The 13,562-nt window shown below is 56.1% G+C and overlaps 5 protein-coding genes across 5 annotated transcripts; 2 read left to right on the top strand and 3 right to left on the bottom strand.

Moving 5' to 3' along the window:
- Window positions 1-351: 351 nt before the first annotated feature.
- On the top strand, window positions 352-2,205 carry BDY17DRAFT_319223 (histidine phosphatase superfamily; the record flags this gene model as incomplete). The annotated part of the gene is made up of 2 exons (XM_033736260.1): window positions 352-640; window positions 689-2,205. The coding sequence occupies 2 exons, from the start codon at window positions 352-354 to the stop codon at window positions 2,203-2,205; spliced, it is 1,806 nt and encodes a 601-aa protein (XP_033585792.1).
- Window positions 2,206-2,904: 699 nt separating this feature from the next.
- Window positions 2,905-6,320, top strand: BDY17DRAFT_52319 (Piwi domain-containing protein). Its single transcript, XM_033738467.1, has 2 exons — window positions 2,905-2,958; window positions 3,026-6,320. Exon 2 carries the CDS (start codon window positions 3,066-3,068, stop codon window positions 6,135-6,137), a length of 3,072 nt encoding a protein of 1,023 aa, XP_033585791.1. The 5' UTR covers window positions 2,905-2,958; window positions 3,026-3,065; the 3' UTR covers window positions 6,138-6,320.
- Window positions 6,321-6,580: 260 nt separating this feature from the next.
- BDY17DRAFT_234732 (P-loop containing nucleoside triphosphate hydrolase protein) lies at window positions 6,581-7,402 on the bottom strand (the record flags this gene model as incomplete). The annotated part of the gene is made up of 1 exon (XM_033730273.1): window positions 6,581-7,402. A coding segment is annotated over one exon (822 nt), but the record flags the coding sequence as incomplete, so codon positions are not given.
- A 236-nt stretch (window positions 7,403-7,638) lies between these two features.
- BDY17DRAFT_305192 (activator of Hsp90 ATPase) lies at window positions 7,639-9,388 on the bottom strand. The gene is made up of 4 exons (XM_033734828.1): window positions 9,278-9,388; window positions 8,650-9,066; window positions 8,242-8,579; window positions 7,639-8,189 (listed from the first exon to the last, which is right to left on the bottom strand). Exons 2-4 carry the CDS (start codon window positions 9,010-9,012, stop codon window positions 7,841-7,843), a joined length of 1,050 nt encoding a protein of 349 aa, XP_033585789.1. The 5' UTR covers window positions 9,013-9,066; window positions 9,278-9,388; the 3' UTR covers window positions 7,639-7,840.
- Window positions 9,389-10,173: 785 nt separating this feature from the next.
- On the bottom strand, window positions 10,174-11,953 carry BDY17DRAFT_257788 (uncharacterized protein; the record flags this gene model as incomplete). The annotated part of the gene is made up of 2 exons (XM_033731716.1): window positions 10,174-10,308; window positions 10,376-11,953. 2 exons carry the CDS (start codon window positions 11,951-11,953, stop codon window positions 10,174-10,176), a joined length of 1,713 nt encoding a protein of 570 aa, XP_033585788.1.
- Window positions 11,954-13,562: the final 1,609 nt, after the last annotated feature.

Below are 13,562 nucleotides of genomic sequence, written 5' to 3'. Positions count from 1 at the left end.
AGAGCTCTGTGAAGGCGCGTCGCGCGCGTTACAGCTGTATGACGATAGCCAAGATATGATTGGCTGTTCAGAGCGGGAGCTAGCGGAGGTACTTGGCATTCACTTGCTATCCGCAGCTCCCTAAAGTGAACGTCATCAACCCCAAATCACTCACATCACTCGCGCCGGGGCAGTTGTTGGAGGCTTTACAGATCTCGCGGCTTCTGGATCATTGGGTGCTTCGGCCCGGCTGGAAGTGAGTACTTCATGGCCGACAGGGGTGAGCGGACTTCGACACCCTCACCCCGTGACAGCGATGCCACTCTTGAGGGCAGTGATGGGCTGAGCTACCGGGAGTCCTTCGCCTTGAAGATGGCCGACATGAGGGATACCGACGCGGCCGCTCCAGAACAGGCGTTACTGGAGCATGAGAAGACCACGCCAGCTGCGGCTTCCAATCGCACGCTGCTACAGCGCACCCTGTTTACTGGCCAGATCTTGCTGTTGGTTGTCGTCATCGCACAATTCGTGCTGTTCTACAGAAACGAGCTGGGCTTCTCGTCATGTCATCTGCCTCAGTCCACCCCACGGTTCAAGACAGATGTCGCCCTTTCGAAGGGCTTGCCGGAGTACTATCAGACCTCTCCGGAACTATGGGCTGGCGAGTACTCCCATACCCCAATCCATGAGTCCATCTAATGCGAAGCAGGTCCGACTCCTACCGGCCCAGCGGCATTCTTGGCGGCGACGAATCCAGCGCCGTTTCCATCAACCACTTACTTGCCAAATGCACCACTGGAGACTCAAGTTCCGATCAAAGGTCGGGTGCGCAATGGCAACATCTTCGAAATGCACGGCCAGCTCTCGCACTACTTCCCGAACCCCGATGGTTTCGGCGTGGACGAGTACGCGTTGCCGCATAATGCGAGCATCGTGCAGTTGCACATGCTGCATCGCCACGGCGCTCGGTATCCGACTGTAGGGGCCGGCGCTCAGCGACTTGGCGAGAAGCTTCAAGCCTACAAGGCCAGCACACACGGCGAAGTCTCCTTCACCGGCGAACTGTCATTCCTAAATGACTGGGAATACAAGCTGGGCAACGAGATTCTGGTGCCGATAGGGAAGCAGGAGTTGTTCGATTCTGGCACGCTTCATCAGATCATGTACGGCCATCTGTATCCAAATGATGACACGAAGATCCTCGTCCGCTCCACCACGCAGGACCGCATGGTGCAGTCTGCCGAGTATTTCCTGGCGGGGTTCTTTGGGCTGGACTGGCCGAAGAATGCCACTCTTCTTCTGAACAGAGAGGACATGCATTACGTCCCCTGGAACAACACACTGGCTGGGTATTACAACTGCCCGAACTCTCGAGCCCCTCCCAATCGCGGAGGCCTCAATGCCTCCCGCGAATGGTACAACCTCTACATGAACGACGCAGCGAAACGGCTCAATGCATCCTCTTCCGGCTTCCCTTGGCTCGCCAGCGATGCGTACAACGCCCAGTCTCTTTGCGCATACGAAACCGTTGCTCTTGGCTTCTCCCAATTCTGTGGCCTGTTCACGTATGAGGAATGGGAAGGGTACGAATACAGTATCGACATTAATTTCGCGGGCGAAAATGGCTTCCAATCGCCCACCGGCCGGGCAATCGGCATCGGCTACGTGCAAGAAGTCATCGCCCGCCTGGAACACCATCTCATCACCAAGCCAGCGGGAGTAGTCAACACCACCCTCGACGGCAACGAGGAGACATTCCCCCTCGATCAAACTCTCTATCTAGACTTCACCCACGACACCAACATCATGTCTATCCTCACAGCCTTCGGCCTGAAACAATTCGCCGAATTCCTACCCGCCACGCACCTCGTCCGCGACAGGCAATTCATCGTCTCACACATGGAACCCTTCGCAGCCCGACTCGACATCGAAATCATCGAAGCCCCCACACCCATCGCAGGCGCCCGCAAAGCAGGAACAGCCTACGAAAAAGGCAAGCGCACAAAGTACGTCCACTTTATTCTCAACCAGCGCACGCTGCCGCTCGGCGTATCGTATCCGGAGTGCGGCGAGCGAGATGACGGATGGTGTGAGCTGGAGACGTTTTTGAAGGTCATGGGGACGAAGTTGGACGAGGCGCAGTTTGAGTATGCTTGTTTTGGGGAGTATGAGGCTGTGCCGTACGGGACGTTGACGGATGGTGTGCCGCCGGGACGGAAGGGTTGATTGATGGGTTTGCTGGCTTACTGAAAGACCCGTATCCCATGAGACATCGGGGCGGCAGAGAATAAACGCTGATTGCCTATCGGCGCTCGAGGTTGCTTGTCTGACGTTTGTGCGCATGAAAGCAGGAGTGAATGAAACCCTACTAAGAACAGCTGAATTGCCATACTGCAACTCGCTCATTCGACTCCTTGTCCTTCATTCGATGACACACAAGCCCTCACGCCATGCTTGTCTCTCGCATCACCCGCTCCTTCCGTTTCCGACGCATCTCAGACCCATGGCACGCGTGAATGTCCATGCAGGTGGCATGTGCGACGGGTGCCTGCAGCAGCGCGCATTCCTCCCCGCGCTTGCCTTGCTTGCCGATGCATCATTGCAACACCTCACCTCACCTTCCAGGTTCCCATCCCTACAGCCGGCAAACACCACCGCTTCTTCGTCTTTCCGCATTGTCATTGGACGGGCATTCTTCTCGGACATCCATCTATCGATCCAAACATCGCTGGTCCTTCATTCATCAACATACCATTGGCGGCCGGAACCTTTCAGCCTGGCAAACTGGATGGAAACAGATCACATTCACTAGCTCCGTTCGCTCGCCGTAGGGCCTGTTTGTTCCACTACATTCTCAGACATCATCGAATAAGAGTACAAACCTTCTGCGACATTCCCAAGCGAGCGGGAAACGCCCATTCGACACGCTCGCTTCCGCCTTCCATCGTTGACTGAGACGCATTCATTGAGTGCCTGAAGGTATATCAGCCCTCCCTCTTCCTCTGCTTCCTTCTCTTTCCCTTCACACACTGACCTGTCTTCTAAGAAATTCGTTCACTTCACCTGTCTGTCACACCCAAAGCAACATGTCTGGCCAACGCGGTCGTGGTGGCAGTGGTGACCGCGGTCGTGGAGGAAGTCCGTATCGTGGCCGTGGTCGTGGTGGCAAGGATGATGGTCCAGCCGGTCGTCCCCCTCCTGGCCCATCTGGTCAGCAACTCCCCTTCCACGGTGGTCCACCAAGAGGACGTGGGGATGGTCCGAGAGGAGGCTATGGTGGGGGCCAACGAGGAGGGTACGGCCAGCGTGGAGGAAGAGGTGGTGCGCCCGGAGTTGTCGATGCTGGTCCTCTGCCAGGCATCTACCAAGAAAACGCTACCGTCCCGCAGCCCGACCCCTCCATCAAAATCGCTGAAGACGCCCTCGTCGAGCTCACTCGCGGCAAGTACATCGATGGCTTTCCTGGACGTCGCGGCTTCGGAACGAAAGGAAGACACATCATCCTGCGCACAAACTATTTCAAGATCAACACACCTTATGACTCCACGCCTGCCGCCGACATCCCGCCCAAAGGCCTCTTCAAGTACGATGTCTCAACTACCCAAGACGTCAGCAAGAAACCTCGCCAACGCCTGATGCGACACATTCTGGAGACTTTGCCCTTCTTCCAAGGCAAGACCTGGGCAACGGATCTCAGCGGCATCATCATCACCACCGACAAAGCCGACCTGGGGCCCGCCAACGTCTGGGAGGGCGAGATGATGATTCCCCCTCGCAACGAGGAGACTGATGTCTCGCAAGGACAAGTGCCCGATTTCGTGCAGGCTGCTCGTGCCCGCAACACCGTCAATGTGAGGATCGCACTCGCCAGGGAGTACACGATGTACGAGATCATGGACTATCTCAAGGACCCAAATGTCCGACCAATGTCCGAAGACCACGAGAACATCATCCAGCTGCTCAACATCATCATCTGCAAGGAGCCCAAGATGAAGGGGAACGTGGTCAATGTCGGCAACAACAAGTTCTACCCCTTCGGAGACAACCCGATGAAGACGGCTTACCCTCTGGGCGCCGGTTTGGAGGCTCTGAGAGGCTTCTACACCAGCGTACGCCCGGCCATCAATCGACTCTTGCTCAACGTCAACGTGTCCAGTGGAGCTTTCTACACGCCCGTGCCGCTGATACAGCTGATCTACGATGCAGGCATGAGAGATAATCTCGGAGCCGCAGAGGAGTTCATACGTGGCTTGAGTGTGAAGGCGGAATACACCAAAGACGGCAAGGTCACCATGACCAAGTTCAAGACCATTGCCGGTTTCGCCAGGGAACTCGATCCTCCAACCTTCCGCGTGAAGCGCTTCGGCAATGCGAATGATGTCAACTTCAAGTACTACGACAGATCGCTCCCCAACGCCCCCGAGCGTCAGACGACGGTCGCCCAATACTTCCTCCGCGAGCGTGGCATCACACTCGAAAAACCAACCGCGCCGGTGCTGAATGTGGGAACGGCAAAGGACCCGCAGTACATTCCAATGGAGATCTGCACGGTCCTTCCTGGCCAACCCCACAGGCGCTTTCTCGAAGGTGAGCAGACGAGTTCGATGATCAGATTCGCTGCCCGACGTCCGAACCAGAACGCCGTCTCCATTGCCGGCACGCCTACCGACCCTGGCACTGGACTCAAGCTGTTCGGTCTTGCAGGTGCGGGGAACGCTCAGCTTGCGACGGTCAAGAAATTCGGCTTCAGCGTCGATACGGAGATGCTCACTGTTCCTGGTCGCATCCTGCCCATTCCACGGGTCGACTACAGCGGCAAATCGGTCACTCCTTCTGGCGGTTCCTGGAACCTAAGCCAACAGCGATTTCATGTGCCTGGCAGTATCGGGAACTGGAAGGTTCTAGTGATCGACACCGAGCGACGTACCGCATTGCAAGACCAGCCAGCGGAGGGGCGTACACCGGACGATCTCATTGCAGAACTGGCAAGGACACTTGGGCGCTATGGGATCAAAGCGGGACGCCGCGAGGCCACTCAACGCATCAGGCTTGCGGAGCTCAACTTCGGCAATCGCACGCAGAACGATGCGATGATTCGCCAAGCTTTCCAGAACGCCGATGCACAAGGCGTAAGAATGATGATGGTTGTCCTTCCGGTGGTCGACAAGTGGCTGTACGCTCGCATCAAATACTACGGAGACGTCAAATTCGGGATTCACAGCATCAACGCCGTCGGCCAGAAGCTGCAAAAGGCCAACGGAGAGGCAATTTTCATGGGCAATTTGGCACTCAAGTTCAATATCAAGGGAGGTGGTGTGTCCCACAGAGTTCCAAACACCCTCTCCGGGCCTCTGGACAACAGCACCATGTTGATGGGTATCGACGTCACCCACCCATCGCCTGGCTCTTCCGAAGGGGCACCAAGCATCGCCGCTGTCGTTGCCAGCGTTGATGAGAGCCTATTCCAATGGCCAGGGAGCGTGCGCACGCAAACAGGCAGGAAGGAAATGGTGGACTTTCTGGAAGACATGGTTCTGGAGCGTCTAGACACCTGGCGCAAGAGACACAACAAGCTTCCCACCAAAATCGTGCTCTACCGCGATGGCGTCTCCGAGCCTCAATACAAAGATGTGCTCAACCTTGAACTGCCATCTTTCGAAGGCGCCTTTGCCAAACGCTACGGCGAAAAGCGCAACTGGCCCAGGATGGCCATCATCGTCGTCGGCAAGCGTCATCACACCCGCTTCTACCCCACCAAAGCAGAAGACGGTGACCGGTCTTTCAACCCCCAGCCCGGCACCGTCGTTGACCGCGGGATCGCCGGCCGCGTGCTGGCGGAATTCTGGCTGCAAGCCCACCAAGGCCTCCAAGGCACCGCCCGGCCGGCGCACTACGTCGTCATCAAAGACGACATCGAGTTCAAAGCAGATGACCTAGAGCGCATCACGCACCACTTGTGCTACCTCTTCAACCGCGCCACCAAGGCTGTGTCGATTTGTCCTCCTGCATACTATGCTGACCTGCTGTGCGAGCGCGGACGAGCGTATTTGTACACCATGCTGGCGGAGAACCGTGGAGGGGCGAGGTTTGATCCTCAGCAGGCGGAGTGGACACAGGGGGTGCATCCGAGGTTGAAGGATTCGACTTGGTACATTTGAGCGCGGGGTTTCTTCTCACGACTGATACGAGGAATGAATACGGGAGATGAAGGAGATTCGCGGTGTTTTTGATTCAGAGATGGATGATGCATTGAGGGCTGTCTCCCGTGGATACGGCTGCGGCTGGACTCTTGCATCGATGATGATTGTGCTACTTGTTGCGTTGGGTCATGCGTTCATTTCTGCATTCTGTGGCTGCTTTGATACTGGAGCGTGCTTGTTTCTTCGCTGCGCAACGATGCTCGCCTTTGCTGCGATGCTCAACACGCTCGTTTGACTTGCTCTGAGGAGAGAAATGGATTAGCTAGCATTTTCATCACACTTCTTCTCCTCCAAACACTCATGAACGTTTCTCACTACCCAGCTCAAAATGGCTGATATGGTTCTCCCAGCACTTGGATATCCTCCATCCGCCGCCGCGCCATCTTGCCCTTCTCATCACACTCCATCCCACACGCACTCAACACCGCCCATCGGATCTCGTCGACCCCCAACTTATCATGCTGCTGCCTCCCCAACATCTTCTCCGCACTGCAACATAGAATATCGCCGACATAGCGTCTCCCATTCCCGCCTCCCACCTCCGCATCAACCTGTTGTCTCATGTTGTCCATAATCCCCTGCAACTTCGTCAACCGCGCATCCAACGCCATGCGTCCCGGCTCTTTCTTCCCCCCCTGCGTCCAAAGCACTTTATCAACCTTGCTCAACAGAATCGTAAACGCAATCCCCTGCCGCGCGAGGTGCGTCAAGAGCTGCAAATCCGACCCCTTAAGCCCATGCTCCGCATCAACAAGCACAAAAGTGCGGCGCAACTGCCTCCTCCTCTCCAAAACCTTCAACGCCTCCGTCCCCCAATCCTCCCGACTCCCACTCCCATAACCAGGCATATCAACAACCACGACCCCCCCAGCGGGAAAGCGCTTCCAAACCTCCTCCTTCCGCACCGCCGCGCCCTCCGCAGACATAACCCTCGGCGCAGCACCCATCTCCGCCCCCCCGGAAATCCCAAACCCGTTCATCGTCTTCGTCCGCCCCGGGCGACTCGACACTCGCGCGGGCTTGGCGTTCGTGCGCCCGAAGAGGGCGTTGAGGAGCGAGGATTTGCCTACGTTGCTGCGGCCTAGGAAGGCGACTTCGGGGTGCGGGGAGGGGGGGAAGGAGCGGAAGTGGGCTGCGGAGAAGAGGAAGGTGGGGGCGGAGGCGCGGAAGTAGGTGGAGGCGAACTTGAGTTGGGGCGGTGTTGGGGGTGGGGTTGTGGTGTAGGAGTTGAGGGTTGAGGGGGTGAGGGTTTGGAGGGGGGGTTCTGTTGCTTTTGCTGGTGGGGGTTGTGTGGTGGGTAAGGCTGGAGGGTGGGTGTGGGTTGATGAGGTTGTCTCGGTGGTTAGGAGTCGAGTGAGGTGGAGGTGGAGGGTTGTGTGGGTGAAGACTATGCGGCGTAGTGCTGGTGGTAGGGTGAGGAGGTGCATGGCGGCGGAAGGAGTGTGTGAAGATGTTTCTATGTTCAGCATTCTCGCTCTGGCGAGTAGATGAAGTTGCGGAGGTGGTCTGTGCTTCGGCGTCGCCCAAGCCTTGCAGTATGCTGCGCTCTCTGGCGAAGAAATGTAATAAAATAATAGAAATGGTAGACAATTGACTGTTGAGATCACGCGGCTGGGCCCAATGCTAGCCTATACATGCTAAAACGACCATCTCGCAGGCTTCTATAGAATCGTGCCAAAGCCAAAAGTCGTCTTGATGCTGCGCACGTAATACTCATCCCAATTCCGCTTCGTAGGCTCCTCCTGGCCAACCGGCACGCCCTCCCACTTGACGTTCATCACCGTCACCGCGTCCACATTGTTCTGCTCGAATTTGATCTTGAGCGTCGAGAAGTGGCCCGCCGGCCATTGCGCGAGTCGCCACTTCTGCTCGATGTATGTGGGGGAGTCGAGTTTAACGTAGGAGCCGGAGACGTTGCCGCCGAAGATTTCGAATTTGCCACCTGCTTTTGCACCTTCGAAAACTTTGGGCGGGGCGCGGGTGAAGGCTGCGATGCGTTGGGGGTCGGTGCTGGGTTGGGATGTTAGCGTGGAAATGCCGTCAAGGACAGGAAGTGGCTCACAAGGTCTCGAAGAGCTGCTCAGCAGTTGTTCGGAACTCCTGTGTGTCTGAGAGACTGGTCACGTTGATGCTTGGTCCGTTCGTCCCTTGGTTTGAGGAGGTTTTGGATTTGCCATCGTCCTTTGATTTCGCCACTGACGAGCTCTCTAGTATCCGCGGGGTAGAGAAGCCAGACGTTGGATTGGATCCAGATGCATGTTGTATGTCTTTGCCGTGCTCGGCGATCAGAGTAGGTGCGAGTTTCTGCAGCCGTGACCGGATCTGTGGTGTGATTTCTCGCCGTACCAGCTCTTTGACAGGCTCTTTGGACAGATCGGAGGAGTAGACTTCTACCTCAAACTAGACGACCATGACAAGTCAGCAACATCCCTATCGTCGGCTGTGAGCATTGGGCAGAATGAAGACGTACAACATACTCATCTTCCTCGGTGTCGTGTGCCACCTCCGGAATTGTGATGCTCCCCGACACCTCCTGCAACCCGTCACCCTCCTCCTTCTCCTCATCATCCGCTTCCTTCTTAGCTTCCTTTTTCGCCGGCACCTTCCCGGTGAACTCCAACTGCAGCCGCACGTCGAAAATGGTAATGACTTTGCCTTTGCGCTGCGACACATCCACATCACCCTCCATGCTCATGACCCTGCTGATCTCCGCCGTTGTGCCATCTCCCTTCGCCGCTTTGATGCCCACCAGCTCTTTCGAGAGGTAGTCTTGCGTCCAAGGTCGCACGTCTTTGTTCACCCAGTGCCAATTGTTGGGGTTGTGGAGGGCCATGGTGGAGCCAAAATGTGCAAGGGGTGCGCTCGGCGCTAGGAACCTGTTCTTGACCTTGCAAGTCGTCAGTGCAAGATCCTCCCTAAGCAGTGTACACGTAGCGCGGAGTGTGAGGGGGTGAAGTCAGGGCAAGAGAAGCAATTCTCGAGCAATGAAGCTATTCAGCAGCAAAAAGAGTACAAGTCTTTCTCAGCCTGGTGCCAGCTCGTGGTCTCATCATATCAAGGGGAAGTACGAGGGGGGAAAAGAGAGTAATCGCACGTACCTTATCCTTGGTGGTTGGCTGGTTGTACTGGACAGTGGGTGGGGAGGTTCAAGCGAGACCGTCCACAGGTTGGGTTGTGGGAGAGAAACGTCTAGAAATTGTGAAGTGCAGTCTCGTTAGAGAAGGGGATTTGGTAAAGTCAGCTGAATAGAGTTATCTTGATGTGCTAGTTTACTACACTAGGCTGTTTTGGGCAGTATCGCGATGCTCGCAAATTACAATTCCGCGAGACTCACGACGGCGTGATGGAGCATCTCGTGAATGGCAAGCCGGTGATAGAAATCCTGGAGAGCCATTAGGCGAGGCTCGTTGGCCTTTGAGGGACGGAGATGATCCACTTCGCTGCTTCCGCGCAGCTATAAATCTCACGAAAGGCGCGGCCGGTGAGCAGCCTGTATGCTGCCTCGGCGGTTGGCCGCCAATTGCAAAACCACGAGGAGATGAGACATTCAGGCAAGCGTGGCGGAAAGAAATTAATGGTATTGGTAATCTAATCTATCTCAGCTGCCAGGGGGCGGTGCTTCTCCACGAAGCCCTCCAGGCTGCCGTGGAGCTCTTCAGTAAACGGCGCGTGAGAAGGCGCAGTTGGCCGGACGCGAGGGAAAGGAGAGCACTTACTTTGAACTGGCTGTCTGCGGCCAAAGATAACGATCTCGGTGGTGGTGATGGCGGAGAGGGAGAGCAGGAAGTGGGGGAAGGAGGATGTGGTTTGAAAAAGGGGGAAGAGAGAATGTGTGTGGGCGAAGTGAAAAGTTCAAATCAACAGGTGGTTTCACAGCACTGCACGCCATATTGGATGATGTCATGCCATAAACACGGGGCTCATGCATGCAGGAAGGACGCCATGTTTGCCTGAACAATACTTCATACGTCAGCAAACCTATATCATGTAGCGTCTAGGTCTTTGAACCGGCAAACAGATCCCGCCAGAACTCTTTGAAACCATACTGCGGTTTCCTCTCGTCGTACACATGACTCGAATGCGCCGTGGAGAACTGATGCAGCACGCTGCTGGGCTTGCCACCAGTGATCTATGGCGACAAATGGCGTTAGCAAAGACGTACTGCAAGAGGAGGCCCAGCAACGAAGCAAACATACCTGTACGTCTCTCACCTTGGGAGCCAACGCTCTCTCGCGAATGAACGATGCGATTTGGGGAGCCACGTCTGCAAAGCAGGCCTTGAGCTCACGGTCAAGATAGTAATACGGCTTCCGGGCGATCGAGGGCGCCATCAGGTTATACGATCGGGCCAAGCCGTTGAGGTGATTGATCGCCGCCTGATGATACCCTCGCTCCGTCTGCTCCCATTGAGGGTCGCGGAAAGGTGGAACGGTGGGCGTTCGTACGGTCACTTCAGGATTGACGGCCTCCGGTTGATGCGATGGCTGCTCGGCGGAGATGGTCACGGTTGCGTCTGGCTTGGACTTGAGCGTACCATCATCGTTGAACGATTGTTCCATGATTTCGATTTCGGCTTCCACTTTGGCATCGTTCTCATCTGCAGACACGACTTCTGCCGGCGTGACTTTCATTTCGCCAGCAAGAGTGATCTGGGACAGATGCCCGGCGCCGTCGACGGCATTGATCTTGAACTCCTTTTTCCTCGGTGGATTCTCAATCGCCTCCGCAAGAGCATACTCTTCCGCCAGCCGGAGCTGCTTATCAAGACCGCCGCCTTTACTGGAGATGAGACGAGCAACATGTCTCCTCCAATCCGCACGCATTCGACTCCGAAACTTGGATGCCGTCGACATGAGCTCCTGCTGTTTTTCGATCCAGGGAGGGACAATGTCCTGCTTCTGAATCATCTTGTTCATCAGATATTCGGTCGTATCGATGAACGGACTGTTCGCATTGTGGTCCCTTTCGAGTTTCTTGCCACGCGGTAGATTCTTGAATTGGCCTCGAGCGATGGCATCTTCGATTCTTTCATTTGCCAGAGAAGCCAGTCCTTGTACCGATGCAGCGACATTCCGGGCGCCAGGGGCGAAGCGAGCCTTCATGCTCTCGCGAAACTTCTGCCGCTCTTCTTCAGACAGTCCGGAGTCCTTGGTCAGCTCGTAGCTGGAGACTTTGTCCCGGGCATTGGCCAGGCGGACGCCTGTTGCAGGCTTGTGTTTGGGACGTCCAGTATCTATCTTCGAAGGTGGTCCACGCGGTCCACCAAGAACAGGAGTTTTGGACGGCACACGGATCCGCCTGTGTGCATCATCTAGCATCCGCAAGGCTGCATCTTCTGTAGCTTCCTGACCAGCCCACGGTCTTGCCGCAGCGATATCTCTTGTACCCCTTCCCGCACTCGCCGGCATGCCCACCTGCGCAAATGCCTGAGGATTGTCATTTCGGAAGTTGGCGTTGGCGACCTTCTCCATCAGACGATTCTTCAGCTCCTCGCTGAAGCCCGCCTCTTCCACGGCTTTTACTGCACTCCGGCCTCCACTCTCGATATTTTCTTCACTCATCTGCGCCAGTCGACGAGAGAATGCACCACCACCTTCCTCCTTCTCCTCCTCCTTCTGTCGAGGCTGAGACTGCTCGCCATCGTTGATTGCGTTGGTCTGCGACGAAGCGGGGCGATCGTGGGCGTATCGCGCCGATGCCGGTCGCCGCACGGCATGTTGAAGCCGAGGGCAACGAGCGGTGGAGATTGCAGGCCTTCTCGCGATGCTGCGCATACGGTATGTGGACTTTTGACGATGGTGCTGAAGAAGTAGAAGCGTAGACGAGGAAGGCGGCAGCTCGCTGATGATCCAACGCCACCTCGGTCGGAAGCGCCAAGACGTGACGTCTAGCCGGCAATCTGCAAGCCAGGCTCCTCGGAAGCCTCGTATGCTGCTGCTTCCTGGGCCATTTCAACTGCGAAAGGTTTCCTTCTACGGAGGAGTCTTCAAGCATCTTTTGAGTCTTGGTATGGCTTCCTGGAAGTGCAGCGCCCGTTCGCCGGGTCTCTTCCGCCCTCCGCGGCGCCACACTCTGCATCCCACCGGCGGAGGGTCGCTGCTGCATTAGATGATGGTCAACTGTAGATGAAAAGAAAGAAGCGAGCAGTAATCAATTAGATACCCGGCAAGTCCCTGATCCTGTGCTTTTGACGCAGATGCGCTGATGCAAATCGATCACTTCCAGTACACATCAAGCTAGCTGGACAGCGTGACACAATGCACTCCTCGAACTCGACATCCATCGCGCAAGAACCCATGCCCAGGCGACCAGTCTCGACCGGCATGCGGACAACGGTCAGGCTGTGTCTGCGTTCCAATAAGTTTATACAAGTGTCACATTCGGCTGTCGAGTCCGGAGACAAAGGCAAGTTTCACCATTATGGACTACTTGTGTCATCGACAGTGCTCCATCTACTCTGCAACTCCTCGCTATGTAGCTCTGCAGAGCAGATGCTGCTCCACTGAAGGTAGGAAGTATGTTGCCCCTACTATCGTTGTTGCCGCGCAAAATCCACAGCCATAGCAGGACGGCATCTGGCCCTCCGACTATTTATCAGAGACGCTCTAGCCGACCAAACCAGACCGCAATACACAAGGTCGCGTGTCCAAAAGCCTTAACGGGCCGACCAGAGCATGGCCCCACGATTCAGAGGCGCCATTCGGCCTCCACCATCTCGATACCCGTCGATAGATGCACTAGCTAGGCAAATAGTGCGTACCAGCGACCCGCATTCGAGTCCCCCGCAGCCACTTCCTTCTTTCTCGAATACCCAGTGGCCCCGCCGTGGAATCGAAGGGAGTACGCGACAATGTTTCACTGTACCATGTCGTATCGAGCCATCCAATTTTTTCGCCTTTGTGCATCACATTACGATGGTAAGACCGCGTCGAGCGCGAAGCAAGGCGGTTCAGTACACCACCTGAACATCGTCCACGCACCGGAAGCGTTTTTCCTTGAAACATGATCGGTGTACGGGATCACGCAAGAGAGATTGGCGAGAAGACTAAGCATTTTAGTGTCGAGATCGGCCATGTCGACTGTGGAGCTCCGCCAAGGAAGGCCGGGGGGCGGACGCGGAGTCATGGGCGGAGACTCAGAGCGTTTGGATTGCAACTTCTCACTCCTCAACCTTCTAGATCGTCCGGTCTTGTGTACGTGTTGTGATGAACTTGTTCAAAGCGTGGAGGATCGTCTTGCGAAAGCGAGGAGGAATGGTCACGCGAGCGATCATGCGCAACGGCAGGCTGTCGCGCTCAAGCGCGCCGCAACGCTCGCACACGATCGCGTCTCGACCGTCATCTACACATCGCAACAGCATAGAAGACCTCGACGGCATCCTCT

Source organism: Neohortaea acidophila (assembly GCF_010093505.1).
Source record: "Neohortaea acidophila strain CBS 113389 unplaced genomic scaffold BDY17scaffold_12, whole genome shotgun sequence".
Classification (NCBI taxonomy): domain Eukaryota; kingdom Fungi; phylum Ascomycota; class Dothideomycetes; order Mycosphaerellales; family Teratosphaeriaceae; genus Neohortaea; species Neohortaea acidophila.
This window is presented reverse-complemented; position numbering and strand designations above follow the sequence as displayed.

What these genes read in the sequence shown, in the direction of transcription:
- BDY17DRAFT_52319 (XM_033738467.1), top strand. Translation starts at nt 3,066, where the DNA reads ATGTCTGGCCAACGCGGTCGTGGTGGCAGTGGTGACCGCGGTCGTGGA.
- BDY17DRAFT_305192 (XM_033734828.1), bottom strand. Translation starts at nt 9,012, where the DNA reads ATGGCCCTCCACAACCCCAACAATTGGCACTGGGTGAACAAAGACGTG. An exon ending in CCGAGGAAGATGAGTATGTT is followed by an intron (nt 8,580 to 8,649) that starts GTACGTCTTCAT and finishes ATGGTCGTCTAG; the next exon opens with TTTGAGGTAGAAGTCTACTC. An exon ending in GAGCAGCTCTTCGAGACCTT is followed by an intron (nt 8,190 to 8,241) that starts GTGAGCCACTTC and finishes ATCCCAACCCAG; the next exon opens with CACCGACCCCCAACGCATCG.